At 45.6% G+C, this 15,061-nt stretch overlaps 1 protein-coding gene across 1 annotated transcript in view; it reads left to right on the plus strand.

Annotated features, from left to right (window-relative positions):
• Positions 1 to 15,061, plus strand: part of SMC1B (structural maintenance of chromosomes 1B) — a gene marked incomplete at both ends in the record, with an annotated part of 86,157 nt that overhangs the window by 63,330 nt on the left and 7,766 nt on the right. The window contains 4 exons of the mRNA XM_080704758.1: positions 6,260 to 6,358; positions 11,208 to 11,364; positions 12,410 to 12,564; positions 13,134 to 13,285. Of these exons, the coding sequence (XP_080560884.1) occupies positions 6,260 to 6,358; positions 11,208 to 11,364; positions 12,410 to 12,564; positions 13,134 to 13,285 (563 nt within the window). The remainder of the gene's footprint in view (positions 1 to 6,259; positions 6,359 to 11,207; positions 11,365 to 12,409; positions 12,565 to 13,133; positions 13,286 to 15,061) is intronic.

The following is a 15,061-nucleotide window of genomic DNA, read 5'->3' on the forward strand; positions in this document are numbered from 1 at the left end:
GAAGGGCTCAGACCTAATTATAGGACTTAAACACACACCACCACCACCACATCACTAAAGGCCAGCTTATAGGATCTTATCAAGAAAACTCACACAGGCAAGCAAAAAAAAAAAAAAAAAAAACAGTTTAAAGAGACAGAGGCAACAACAGACCTAAACTCAGATAGAGGGATGTTGGCACTATCAGGCCAGAAATCTAAATTATCTCTGACTAATAAGCTGAGAACTTAGCTGGGCATGGTGGCACATGCCTGTAATTCTAGTACTTGGGAGGCTGAGACAGAAGGATTGTAAGTTTCAGGCCAGCCTCAGCAACTTAGCAAGACCCTCTGCAACTCAAGTGAGACTGTTTCAAATGAAAAAACAGGGCTGAGTCAGAATGCTCTGGGTTCGATCCCCAGTAACACACACATACACTTACAGAGCTGAGGACTCTACTGAGTAGACAGCAGGCAAGAACAGAAGGGCAATTTAAGCAGAGATGAGGATTCTAATAACCAAAAAGAAATGCTACCACTCAAAAACATTAACAGAGCCAGGTGTGGTGGTACCTGCCTGTAATCCAGTACCTGGGAAGCTAAGACAGGAGAGTCACAAGTTCCAGGCCAGCTTCTGCAACATAACAAATCTCTTAGCAACTTAGACCCTTTTCCAAAATTAAAATAAGGCTGGAATTGTAGCTCAGATGCAGAATGCCTGACAGAAATAAAGTGTGCTTTTTTTTTTAGGCTTATTAGTAGGTTGAGCTGAGGATAAGTCCTCTGCTATTCAGGATATCTGTACAGAAACCTCTAAAACTAAAAAGCAAAGAGGAAAAGACTGAAAGAAACAGAATGGATTTTCCAGGAAGTGTAGGAAAACTACAAAATGTGTAACATATGTTAACAGGACTACCTGGCAAAGAAAGAGGGAAGGGACGGAGCAACACTTGGAAGGATAATGGCAGAAAACTGCCCCAGATTACTGTCAGACACAAGCCTGCAGCTCCAGAACGTGCAGGGAATGGCAACCAGGTGCTCTTAACACCAAAGGCACATCCATGAAATGAGTAGCTGGCAAGCTGCACTTTATCAGAATTACACTTCTACTCTGAGAAACGTGCCAAGAGAATGAAGACAAGCTGCAGGCTGGGAGAATGTATTTGCAAAAGATGTACCTGAGGAAAGCCAAATCTCAAGAGCCCTTCAATGTAAGGATAAGAAACACATGTGGCAGCACACACGAGTTCCCTCTGTTCAGAGCCCAGGCCGAAGGACGGCAAGCTCAAGGCCAGCACAGGCAGCTCAGGAAGACCCTGTCCCCAAAGAGGCTGGGATGTAGCTCAGGGATAAAGAGCCCCAGGGTCAGTGCAGAGTACAGCAGTAAGTAAACACACGGATAAAGCCAGGTACAGTGGCACATGCTACTTAGGAGGCTGAGAGATAATTCAAGTAAATTCAGGGCTAGCCTGGACAACTTAACAAGACCTGCCCCCAAAATAAAAAGGGCTGAGGGCTGTAGCTCAGTGCTTACCTAGCATGTGCAAGATCCTGGGTCCAGTCCCCAGTAACACACACACACACACACACACACACACACACACACACACACACGTATGCGTGCGCAAATAAAAAAGCATCCTGATTAAAACATGGCCAAAGACCTTAATGACATCTCACCAAAGGAGACACTCAGATGGCTATGAAGCTTATGAAAAGATGTTCCACAGCTGGGCGTGGTGGCGCACGCTTGTAGTCCCAGCACTTGGGAGGCTGAGGCAGGAGGATCGCACAGGTTTAAAGCCAGCCTCAGCTACTTAGTGAGGCCCTGTTTCCTAATAAAATATAAAATAGGTCTGGCAGTGTAGTCCCCAGATAGAAGGCCCCTGGGTTCCATTTTCAGTACCACCAAAAAAAAGAAAAGATGTTCCACATATGTCACTAGGGAAATACAGATGAAAACAAGGTACCATTGACATCTAGGTCAAAATCTAGAACGCAGCAACATGAAATGCTAACACGGATGTAGAGCAACTGGGAAGTGTCCTTCATTGCTGGTGGGGATGCAAAATGACTCAGCCATTTCACAGTTTGGTAGTCTCTTATAAAACTAAATTCTTACCATATGATCCAGAAATTGAACTGCCTAATAGAGTCAAAAACTTACAGTTCATATTAAAACCTGCACATGGATGTTTATAGCTACTTGATTCATAACTGCCAAAACTCGAATGCAACTTGAGTAGTTAAATGGATAAACTGGTATATTTAGACCATGCAGTAGTATCTAGTGCTTGAAAGAAATAAACTATTGCCAGGTGTGGTGGAGCACACCTAAAATCCCAGTCACTGAGGTGAGAGAATCCTCAGAGCCCAGGAACTTGAGATCAACCTGGGTGACATAACAAGAACCTCCATCTCAAAAGAACAGGAGATTAAATATTTACCAAGACATGCGGGAAACGTAAGTACAAATTGATAAGCAAGATAAGAGACATACATTTATAGACACACATACTCTCCAGAGACTGTACACTAGATGTATAAAATATACACCATTTTACTATATAGATAGTGAGAGATCACTGCTTGTCAGGAGTTAGAGGGGAATGAGGAATGAGGAAGTGGAGCTGTTGTACCTAATACTCTAGCGTTGGCTACATGTCTTTATATGTTTGTGTACCCGTATGGCCTGCACACTAGTGGTGAGTACACGCATGGCACACACACTGGTGGTGAGTACATGCACGGCATGCACACTGGTGGTGCTTGTCAGGAGTTAGAGGGGAATGAGGAATGAGGCTGTGGAGCTATTGTACCTAATACTCTAGCGTTGGCTACATGTCTTTTTATGTTTGTGTACATGTATGACATGCACGCTGGTGGTGAGTACATGCATGGCACGCACACTGGTAGTGAGTACACGCACGGCACGCACACTGGTAGCGAGTACACACATGGCACGCACACTGGTGGCGAGTACACGCACGCACGCACACTGGTGGCGAGTACACGCACGGCACGCACACTGGTAGTGAACCCTGATGGAAACTGGACCCTGGGTAATGATGATGTGTGGATAGTGTCTCACTGACTGAGCAAACACTGCACCTGGTGGGGAGTTGACAGCGGTGGCTGCTCATGGGAAGGGGGGATTACATAGTAAATCTCTATTCTTTCCTCTCAACTTTGCTGTGAGCCTAAATCTCTAAGAAAGTGATACTTCTCTACTTTGTGCTAGTTAGGCACATTGGAAAGTTGAATTCACTTTTAAAGCATGATGCTTTTTAAAAGTACTGGGTTCAGGCTAGTTAAAGCCCAGGCTGTGTCATATTGGGAGAGGAAGGCTTAGGGAATAATTATCATTCTTTTCAAATAGATGTGAGCGACACTATTGTTTCTGGTCGTATACTAGGTTAGGTACAGGAGGCCACAGAGTCACATTTCTGCTGCCAGAAAATGCCTTATAATAGAAATTTGGAGGGCTTCTGGTAGCAAGTTCCCTGACTAGAATTTTGTAAGCATATTTAGAAGTGGCCCGAGATATTCTGTAAATCCCAGAATAGAAAAAGCATTAGGTATAAGTTGTCTCTCTTTAGAGGACTGAACAAGGATCACTGATTAGAAATAATTGTGGTGGTGCTGTTTGCAATGCTTAAGCAGGTTTTTTTTTTTTATTACAAGCAGATAGAGTGAGAAGTGGAGGAGAAAGTCACCGGAGAAGGGGCATGATGGAACATCTGAGCAGACCACTCAAAATAATTGTTTTATGACAATTACTGTGGGTATAGCTGTCTATACTTGTGAAACTGAAACTCTCCTTCCATTGGAAGTGCTCAGACAGAGGGTCAGTTATCTGCCTGCCAGGGTTCTCAGAAGAGCTTGCCCTGTGGGGGAGACTTTGCTAGATTACTGTCAGCCAAACTGTAATGTCATGGGAGAACAGAATAATTCTGTGGAGAGTCCTGAGGAGTTCTCTGCTTTGGGAAAGGGAAATTCACCTCAGGGCGCTTGAGGTCCTTAGCTTCCATGGTAAAAAGAATTTTCAACACAAGCCAGTCAGAGAGAAAGGCAGAAATTTAATTTAAGAAAAGTAAAGATACACATTCAAGGGGCAATACAGGCCACCTTGAGAGTGAGAGCGGCCCCAGGATCTTTTGCAGTCCTTTTTTATAGAATACCTAGAGAAGGGGTGGTTCAGGGCCCATGGTGGGGGAAATGGGGCAACACCAGATGGCTCTCTCCTCTGTGAATCTTCAGGCTGACAGAAGGTGACAGTATTTTTTAGATAAGAATCCCAAGGAGATGAGAGTGTGGGGATATGGAAGGTGGGTGATTTTCTCCAGGACTTTTTTTTTTCCAAGCTCTGACAAAAGGTGAAACTCTTTCTGGGGTCTAATTGCCTCAAGAATTTTGGGTATAGAGCTAGGCCATTACGATCCCCCTACCACCAGGGATGGAACCCAGAGGTACCCTACCTCCAAGCTACACCCCCAGCCCTACTTTTTTATTCTTTACTTTGAAACAGGTTCTCACTAAATTGTGGAGGGCATCACTAAGTAGCTGAGACTGTCTGTGAACCTGTGATCCTTCTGTCTCAGCCTCCCAAGTACTGGAATTACAAGCATGCACCACCACATGTGGTGGCCATTATGATTTAAAAGTGTGGGCCTGGCTTTTGCCTAAGAAAAAACAAGTTCTGTTAAAGTAAAACTAAAGATATTATTAGATTTTAAAACCATACTAAGCCGGGTGTGGTGGCACACACTTGTAATCTGAGCATTTGGGAGGCTGAGACAGGAGGATCGCGGTTCGCAGACAGCCTCAGCTACTTAGTGAAGCCCTTTGTCACTCAGTGAGACACTTTTTCAAAATAAAGAATAGAAAATAGGGCTGGGGGTGTCGCTTGGAAGTAGAATGTCCATGGGTTCCATCGCCCTTACCACACACACCAAAAAAACATACTTTCCTTTCCTTCCTGACTTGTCTTCTTTCTACCTACACTTATATTTCTTCTCTTCTGCCTCAGTGACACACAGAGCAAGTAATCGGGACTCATGTTGCCTTTGAGCCCGCAGTGTTAAGGGGCCCAGCTGAGGCCTGCTGTCACTGGCCCCGCAGAACCTTGAGCAGCAAGGCTCCAGACGGCCTGTGTAGGAGCTTAAGCAGTGAGATGTCGAGTCACACGGGCCGCAAGGGATTCAGAGTTCCAGTATTACATTCATGTTCATGGTCTCCTCTGTGAGGCTTAATGCATATGTACTACATGACATGCATACTTAATCCTAACAGTGGGCACTTTGAGTGTGTGCAGCTGAGAACATCTACAAAAGGAGTGATGCCCAAGCGGCTTTTTTCTTCCTCAGTTTGTGAGCCTTGGTGCTCATCAGTTATACCAACAGCTGTGCAGGTGCTCGTTTCTGTGTCCCTTCCTCCTATTCCTTCCCTTCTTTCCAGAGCATACTATAGACTGAAAATGAAGTATATGTTAGGCACTGAGAAAACAGCAGTGAATACAACAGCCAGAAACCCGCTTCTTCACATTGGAGTGGGGTAGAGGAGACAGATGACTGAGTATAATATTTATGTGTTCAATGCTAAAACTTAGGCTGGCTGGGTAGCGCATGCCTATAATCCAGCACTTGGGAGGCTGCGACAGGAGGATTGCAGGTCCACATCCAACCTCAGCTACTGTGAGGCCCTGTTTCAGAAATAAAGAGACTAAAAAACAGGACTGGGGTGTAGCTTGGAGGTACAGTGCCCCTGGGTTCCATCCCTGGTACCACAAAAAGGGGGGTCAAGGGGTATAACTTGGACCTAGAATGCCCCTAGGTTTAGTGTGTAGCCACCCATGCATGCACGTGCACACACACACACACACACACACACACACACACACACACACACACACAATCAACCACCACGATGGCAGAGCTCACAGCCCAAGAGAAGTGGAGGCTGGAGAATGCAGCCAGTGAGAGCTGGAGGTGCAGACGTCTAGGCGAGTGTTTTCCAGCAGAGGGCAGCGTGCAGCCCTGAAACCCCATGGCCAGGGAGGAACTGTGGTGGCCAAGGAGGCAGGGACAGCTGAGAGGGAGCACAGCACCCGGGGCCAATGAAGTTAGGGCGACCGAGAGCCAGGCCGTTGCAGTTGCAGCCGGGTGGCTGCCATAAAGGCATGGACTCTGAGTCTGAAGGGGGTGACAAGCACCTGGAGGATGGGGCAGACGGTGTGTAGAGGTTGTCATTTCAGGGAATGAAGAGTTTCACCTGTTTTTCAGTTGGGAACCGAAGTAGAAAGTACCCAGGCAACGTCTGACATCTATGAAAAGGAAGCTGCTATTGAAGTAGACTACAGCCCTTTAAGGGAAGATTTGAAGGTAATTGAAATTTCCCTGTTTTAATGACTAACCCACAGCAATATTGAGTATTTAAATACTGCAGAATCACTTTTACATAGAGTGTAAATTCTTTATTGAAATGGTTTATTAGGAAATACACAAAGATGAGACCTTTTTGTATATTAACAGCACTTCTGACACTAAGTATGCAGGTCTTTTTTTTTTTTTTTTTTGGTGGAACTGGGGTTCCTGGAAGCCCTTCTACCTCCGGGCTACACTCCCAGACCTATTTTTACATTTTTATTTGGAAACAGGGTCTCCTAAGCCAGCGCCCGTGGCTGGCTTCGAACCTGCGCGATCCTCCTGTCTCTGCCTCCCAAGCGCGGGGATGACAAGCGTGCGCCACCACGCCCGGCTTGCAGGTCTTTATTTACTAAGACTTTCCAACTCTGAACACTAACTGAATCCCCTACAATTCAAGTTCTAGCACCATCTGGAAAAGCATCAGGTCTTAGACGTTAAGGGCTCCATCCCACAAGTGGCCCACACTCCAGACACCCATCTCAAGTCACGGCCTCCTGAACTGGCCGACTGGCTGAGTCAGGGTTCCTTAGTCCCCTCCTCGGGTTTGAGGATCTGCCGAATACTTGGCTGAGGTTCACCAGGATGTTATAAAGGCTCTAGCTCAGGAAGAGCCCGTGGAAGCCTTGCATGGCGGGGAATGGGGCAGGGCGCAAAGCTCCATGCTCCCAGTCTCGGTTCTCTGGCACCTGCTCCCACCCCCACAGTGGAAGGAGCTTGTAAATAACTAAAGAAGCTCTGCTCTCCCTAGCACTCAGGAGATTCTTTTTTTTTTTTTTTTTTTTTTGTGTGTGTGTGTGTGTGTGGTACTGGGGGTGGAACCCAGGGCCTTTTCTACCTATGGGCTTTACTCCCAGACTATTTATTTAATTAATTAATTTATTTATTTATTTGTGGTACTGGGGTTCCTGGAAGCCCTTCTACCTCCGAGCTACACTCCCAGACCTATTTTATATTTTTCTTTGGAAAAAGGGTCTCTTAAGCCACACAGCTGGCTTCGAACCTGCGTGACCCTCCTGTCTCCGCCTCCCAAGCGCGGGGATTACAAGCGTGCGCCACCACGCCCAGCTCTGCTGGCTCCTTGTAGGTTCTCAATGAATACCAAGTCTTTGCAAAGTCCTGCAATAAATGAAAGTGGCCACCTGCTCAGCATGCCGAGTCTGTCCTGTTGGCTGACCAGCATAGCCCCACAGTGGGCATGGGCTTTTCCTAAGGTCTGTGGGCTGGCAGCTGGCAGGCCTGCACAGCAGCAGGCTCAGCCTGGCATGCGGCTCGGGTCCTCCGTAATCTCCCACTCCGCCCTGGCTCCCAGGAGTCCCTATGGCCACGTGTCTTTGGCTCTGTACTGAGGCTGCTTTTCTCATGAGGACATGACCATGTCACCACCTTCACTGCGAGGAGTCTCCCTCCTGGGCTAGTGCTGTTCTGTGGTGCTGCAGTGTTCTGTAGGAAGGTTTTCCTCCAAAGCCCCAGCACTTGTCCCCTCATCCCAGTGGCCTGAGTGGGGTCGCGTGTTCATTCCTGAACCAGTCACTGGGTGGAGTGAGACTTAGCTTTCATCGGAGAAAGGCGAGCCACCCCTCAGCACACGGGCTTCAGGAGGAAGGAGTGGTAAACCCGGCCAAACGCATGGGCCGTGGCGGTCCTGAGTAGTGACATCCGCCACCTCTTGAGATGTTGGAGTCTCCAAGAGTTCTTGGGCTCTGATTGTACTGGTGGCATCTTTTAGCCATTAGAAAAAAGCTTTAGTCTATAGTTTTCTACTTAGTGCATTCTCCCTTTGCTTTTTTTAAACAAAAAAAATGCTTTCCCATCTCAATACCCAGTAAATATGCCCTTTGGTGTATGGGTGTGTTTTCATTTGCCTATTTAATTAATCTGAAATTTATCTTAGTATATAGAAGTTACGAATATATTTTAAGTTACCCAAGTAACCAGTTTACTCACTTTCAAGTAATTATCAGTGAATTAAATTTTCACTTTTTTGTGTGTATGTGGTACTGGGGATGGAACCCAGGGGCATTCTGCCTCTGAGCTATACCCCTAGCCCTTTTTCTTTTTTTTCTTTTTTTTTTTTTTTTTTTGGTGGTACTGGGGGTGGAACCCAGGGGCTTTTCTACCTCCAAGCTATACTTCCAGACCTATTTACTATTTTATTTGGAAACAGGGTCTCACTAAATTGCTGAGAGCCTTACTAAGTAGCTGAGGCTGGCTTTGAACCTGCGTGATCCTCCTGTCTCAGCCTCCCAAGCGCTGGGATTACAAGCGTGTGCCACCACGCCCGGCAGTCTTTTTTATCTTTGAAACAGGCTCTCACTGAATTGCGAAGGGCTTCACTAAGTAGCTGAGACTGTCTGCAAACCACGATCCTCTGGCGCAATCCTCCAGCCTCTGCCTCCCAAATGCTAGTATTACAAGCATGCACCACCACAACTGGTAAAATTTCACTTTTATCACATATGAATTAACCCCTTCTGGAACTCAAAGCTTTTCTGGAAGCCTTAGCAACTTAGCAAGACTCTGTTTAAAAAATAAAAATAGCCGGGCGTGGTGGCGCAGGCTTGTAATCCCTGCGCTTGGGAGGCAGAGACAGGAGGATCGTGCAGGTTCAAAGCCAGCCGCGCTGGCCTAAGAGACCCTGTTTCCAAATATAAAAGTATAAAATAGGTCTGGGAGTATAGCCCGGAGGTAGTAGGGCTTCCAGGAACCCCAGTACCACCAAAAAAAAAAAAATTACAAATAGAGCCGGGGTGGTGATACACACTTGTAATCCCAGCATTTGGGAGACTGAGACAGGAGGACCCAAGTTCGTGGACAGCCTCAGCCACTTAGTGAGGCCTCCACAACTTAGTTAGACCCTGTTTTTTGTTTTTGTTTTTGTTTTGTTGTTGTTTTTGGTACCAGGAATGAAACCCGGGGCTTTCTACCTCTGGGCTATACTCCCAGACCTATTTTATATTTTATTTGGAAACAGCGTCTCACTGAGTTACTGAGAGCCTCACTAAGTCACTGAGAGCCTCACTAAGTAGCTGAGGCTGGCTTTGAACCTCCAAACATGTGTGAACATGTGAACATGTGTGTGTGTGATCCTCCTGTCTCACCCTCCCAAGAGCTGGGATTACAAGTGTGTGCCACCACGCCCCGCAATGAGACACTGTTTTAAAATAAATTAAAAATAGGATTGGGCATGTAGCTCGGAGGTTGAATGCCCCTGGGTTCGGTCTACAGTAACACACACACACACGCACACACACGCACACGCATACACGCACCACCCCACACTTTCCCCTCCCCTCACTTGAGTTTCTCCTATTTATCAGTCAGGTGTCAGGTCAGTTATAATCCCCGTGGCTAGCTTGGAGCCCTTCTGTCTGCCCTGTTCCTCCGGTGCTTGCCCTTGAAGAGGTGCTGTCATCCTGCTGTAAATGCTAGTTCCTTTTGAACTTCTTTTTTCTTTTTCTTTTTCTTCTTTTTTATTTTTTGGTACTAGGGAATGAATAAAAAATCCAGGGGTGGTGGTGTTCTACCTCTGATGAACCACACCTTCAGCCCTGTGTTTTTATTTTTGTTTTTTTTCTTTCAGTACTGGGGATGGAACCTAGAAGCATTCTACCTCTGAGCTACACCTTCAGCCCTAATTTTTTTTTATGGTACTGGGAATGGAACCCAGGGACATTCTACTTCTGAGCTATACCAGCCTTGTTTTTTATTCTTTATTCTTATTATTGGATTTTTGTTTTGTTTTGTTTTGTTTTGGCTGTCCTAAGGATGGAACCCAGGGGCATTCTACCTCCGAGCTACACTTCCAGCCTTAATTTTTATTTTTTATTTTGAAATAAGGTCTCACTGAGTCACAAAGGGCCTCGCTAGGTAGCTGAGGCTGTCCGCGAACCGTGATCTTCCTGTCTCAGCCTCCCTGCCTCAGCCTCCCGAATGCTGGGATTACAAGTATGTGCCACCACAGCCGGCTTATTCAAAGGGCTTCACTAAGTAGCTGAGGCTGGCCACAAACTACAGTCCTCCTATCTCAGCCTCCCAAATGCTGAGATTACAACTGTATGCCACTATGCCTGGCCCCAGTTTTTTTATTTTGAAACAAGTTCTTGCTAAATTGCTGAGGGGTCTCATTAAGTTGCTGAAACTGGCCTCAAACCTGCAATCATTCTGTCTTAGCCTCCCAAGTACTGCTTGTGCACCACCACGTCTGCCACATTGAGCTCTTTAAAAGCAAAGACTGAAAAGTTTCTATCATTGTATCTACAATGCCTAATATGTTGTATATGGTCAATATTCTTAATAAACAAAGAAATTAAAGTGATATATTAAATGCATTTTTTGCCAAATTAAAAAATAAGGAGGTAAGCCAGGCATTCGTGGTGCATGCTTGTAATCCCAGTACTTGAGAGGCTGAGACAGGAGGATCGCAGGTTTGCAGCCAGCCTCAGCTACTTAGTGAGACCTGTTTCAAAATAAGGAACAAAAAATAGGGCTGGAGGTGTATCTCAGAGGTAGAATGTCCCTGGGTTTCACCCCCAGTGCCAGAAGAAAAAAAAAGAGAGAGAGAGAGGGCAGACCAAGTTCCAAGAGCAGTATATACAGCAATCCAGCCAAAAGGCGCAGCTGACTCGGGGGGCTGGAGGTGCTACAACATGACTGGCAGCCCTGGGCTCAGAGCAGCTCTGGGAGGGAGGGAAGGTGGGTGCGGAGGAAGCTGGCGGGCACGGGTGCTGCCGGCCCCGTGCTCAGGGCTTACCTTAGCAGTCTGCATGTAAAATACATGCCAACCACTGTTGTTCTTTGCCCATAGGCTCTGCCATCGGACACAGAGGTGGAGGCTCACCTTATGCTCCTCCTACAGCAAGTAGCGTCCCAGGAAGATGTTCTTTTGAAGACAGCAGCCCCAAACCTACGTGCCCTGGAGAACTTAAAGACTGTCAGAGACAAGTACCAGGAGTCCACAGATGGTGAAATAGTCGTTAACAAGATAAACTCATTTCTAGAACATAGGCCATCAGTGTCTCTGACATGACCTTTCATATATTTCTCTGTTGTCTCATGTGTCCTTTGGTTATTTACTCTGTGGTATTGGGGATTGAACACAGGGGCAGTCTACCTTGGAGCTACACCCCCAGCCTTTTTTATTTTTGTATTTATTTATTATTATTATTATTATTTTGAAGTACTATGGATGGAACCAGGCTCATTCTACCTCCAAGCTACACCCCCTGCCCTATTTTTTTTTTAGTCTTGTTATTTTTTGAAACAAGGTCTCACTGAGTTGCGAAGGGCCTCGCTAAGTGGCTGAGGTTGTCCGCGAACCACAGTCCTCCAGTCTCTGCTTCCCAAATGTTGGCATTACAAGTGTGCAACACCATGCCCAGCTTTGTAAATATTTATTGTTAATTATTTTTTATCTTGTATTATTGTTGCGTTGTTGTTGTTGTTGTCGTTGTTGTTGTTGTGATACTGGGGTTGAACCCAGGTGTATTCTATCTCAGAGCTACACTCCCAGCCCTATTTTTATTTTTTATTTTAAAACAGTGTCTCACTAGGTTGCTCAGGGCCTTGCTAAGGTGCTGAGGCTGGCCTCAAACCTGAGATCCTCCTCTCTTGGCCTCCAAAATACTGGGACTAGAGGTGTACATCATCATGCCTGGCTAATGTGTGCTTTTATAATTGAACCACTAATTGTTTCTTTTGTTAATAGAGTTCTGCTTTAATTTGAATTTAGGTTTATTGGTTATTTTAGAACATAAAATAGTTAAATTTTCTCATACCAGCAAAATGAGCATATCAATACTCTCTCAGAACTTGTCAGTAATATTTAGAAATAAGCCCTGCCAAATTGGGACTTGTCAACTGTAAAAATTATTAATAATTGAGGTACTTTGAAGTTAGATTTACTTAAGACAGCCAAATTCAAAGTCCAATTTTAAAAATACACTCTAAATTTAAGTAAAAGAAGCCCTTCAGTGGTCTCTGGAATAAAGAACGTTGATTCTTTCTCAGCTTTTGAGGCCAGCAGAAAGGAAGCCAGAATGTGTAGGCAAGAGTTTGAACAGGTGAAAAAAAGGAGATACGATCTTTTCAGCCATTGTTTTGAGCACATCTCAGTCTCAATTGATCAAATCTACAAGAAGCTCTGCAGAAACAACAGTGCCCAAGTATGTATTTCCATCTCCCAATACTCGTGGGAATGTTGTTATTGGTTGTGGTTTTCTCTGGTGGGAAATAAATAACCACTGCACATTCTTTGAGTGATTCATTCAGGGGCAAAGTTAGTTCACGAAGACTGGTTGTCCAGTGACCCGTGTCCTCCTCCCACTCACTCACTGGCAGTCTGGAAAAGTCATAACTGCTCTGGGCCTGTTTCTCCACCTGAAAAATGAGTGGGTTAGACCATTCCACATTCTCTTTAACGCTGAAGTTTCATGGTCTGGTACTGATTTGATTTTAGAACTGTGGGTCCTGATGGTAAGGATTTGAAGAGGAGCTTGGGGAAACAGTTGATCTGTTGGAATAGAGTCGGGTTTCAGAGGAGAGGATGAAGCAGAGGGAAGGACCAGATGCAGGTGTAGGACGCAGGACGTTATTTACAGGGATTGGTACTGTTCCATCAACACTGAGGAAAACTTAATCAGTAGAACATTTTGCACCTAAATTGTGTTGCCACCCAAGCTGACGCTTACTGGTTACTTTTCTGATATTGCTAAATAAGTAATATGTGTTTCAGGCATTTCTTAGCCCAGAGAACCCTGAAGAACCTTACTTGGAGGGGATTAGCTACAACTGTGTGGCCCCAGGCAAACGCTTCATGCCAATGGACAATTTGTCAGGAGGAGAAAAGTGTGTGGCCGCTTTGGCTCTCCTGTTTGCTGTGCACAGGTAAGGCCACAGTAAGCTCTGCAGCTTTGTATCAGGGCAGAAACCAGTGCCTCTCCAGGAGACTTAGGTCTGTTTGTGTTGACTAATATTATCAAAGAGCCAGGCAAGCCGGGCGTGGTGGCGCACGCTTGTAATCCCCGCGCTTGGGAGGCAGAAACAGGAGGATCACGAAGGTTCGAAGCCAGCCGCGCGCGCTGGTTTAGGAGACCCTGTTTCCAAAATGAAAATGTAAAAAATAGGTCTGGGAGTGTAGCCCGGAGGTAGAAGGGCTTCCAGGAACCCCAGTACCACCAAAAAAAAAAAAAAAAAATCAAAGAGCCAGGCATAGTGGTCCATGCCTGTAATCCTATGATTTGGGAGGCTGAGACAGGAGGATTGCAGGTTGGAGGACAGCCTCAGCTACTTAATGAGATTCTCAGCAATCTAATGAGACTCTGTTTCAAAACAGAAAATTTAAAAAGTATATGTTTATACAGCAGATGTATACAAAACTATTTTATTTAGCCTGACAATTTAGGTTAGTATTAGGCCTACAGCAATTTAGAGTACAAACCTAAGAAATCTAAGAGTTCAGTCTGACATTTTGTTACCAATAGCTAGTAATATTCCAGCTATAGAAATGAAAGAAAAAGAAATATTTGGAATAGCCAGATATGTGATACCAGGATTGTCCCCAAACCAAGAATAACAAATTTAAAAATCCAATTTGCATATTATCTTCTTAGCCCATCTTAGGAGGTCATCTGTATAGTAAAGAATGTTGAAAATAAAGTATTTCTCATTTCCACTGATGATGGTGGCTTTGTTTCTTTGTAATATAAATCAAGAAACAAAAAGTTATGTTAAATGAAGCACCAGCGTGCTAGGTGAAGATCCAGGGCACAGGAGCTGCTGCCTCGCCGTCCCCATGACCAGGACGGCAGGCAGGCAGGGGTCTCAGGAAGGAAAGAAGAGAAGGCCCCTGTGTTGGGGGCTCTGGGGGAGCAGGCCAGCCTGCTCCGGGGGATGGGGGGCCTCAGCAGAACAAGACTGTCACCAGGTGGCATCACACCATTACTCTCAGGCACCTGCTGAATGTGTGCTTTGTGCCAGATGCTGATGCAGGCACTGACGAGGCCTCTGGACAAAATAAATGCCTGCCTCAAAAGTGCTTACCGTTTAGTTGGGAAAGACAGGTAGTAACTAAGGACTATTAGTAAATTGACCTTAGAATATTAGAAAATGACAAGTTCTAGAGAAAAAAGCAATGAAGCAGGGAATGGAGGTTAACAGTGGCAGAGAGGGTCCACAATGTTAAGAGTCATCTGGGCCAGCTGCAGTTGCATACACCTGTAATTCCAGCTACTTGGGAGGCTGAGGCAGGAAGAACACAAGTTTGGGTCAACCTAGGCAACCGAGTGAGAACATGCCTCAAAAAGAGCGAAGCAGCCGGGCGTGGTGGGCACGCTTATAATCCCCGTGCTGGGGAGGCAGAGACAGGAAGATCGTGCAGGTTCGAAGCCAGCCAAGAGACCCTGTTTCCAAATAAAAATATAAAATAGGTCTGGGAGTGTAGCCTGGAGGTAGAAGGGTTCCATCCCCAGTACCACCAAAAAAAAAAAAAAAAAGCTGGGGAGATCCGGGCGTGGTGGCGTGTGCTTGTAATCCCAGTACTTTAGAGGTTGAAACAGGGTGATCGCAAGTTCGCAGCCAGCCTCAGCTACTTAGGCCCTCTGCAACTTAGTGAGACCCTGTTTCAAAATAAAGAATAGAAAATAGGACTGGGGGTGTAGCTCG

This window comes from Muscardinus avellanarius (assembly GCF_963383645.1).
Source record: "Muscardinus avellanarius genome assembly, chromosome: 11".
In the NCBI taxonomy this organism is placed as follows: domain Eukaryota; kingdom Metazoa; phylum Chordata; class Mammalia; order Rodentia; family Gliridae; genus Muscardinus; species Muscardinus avellanarius.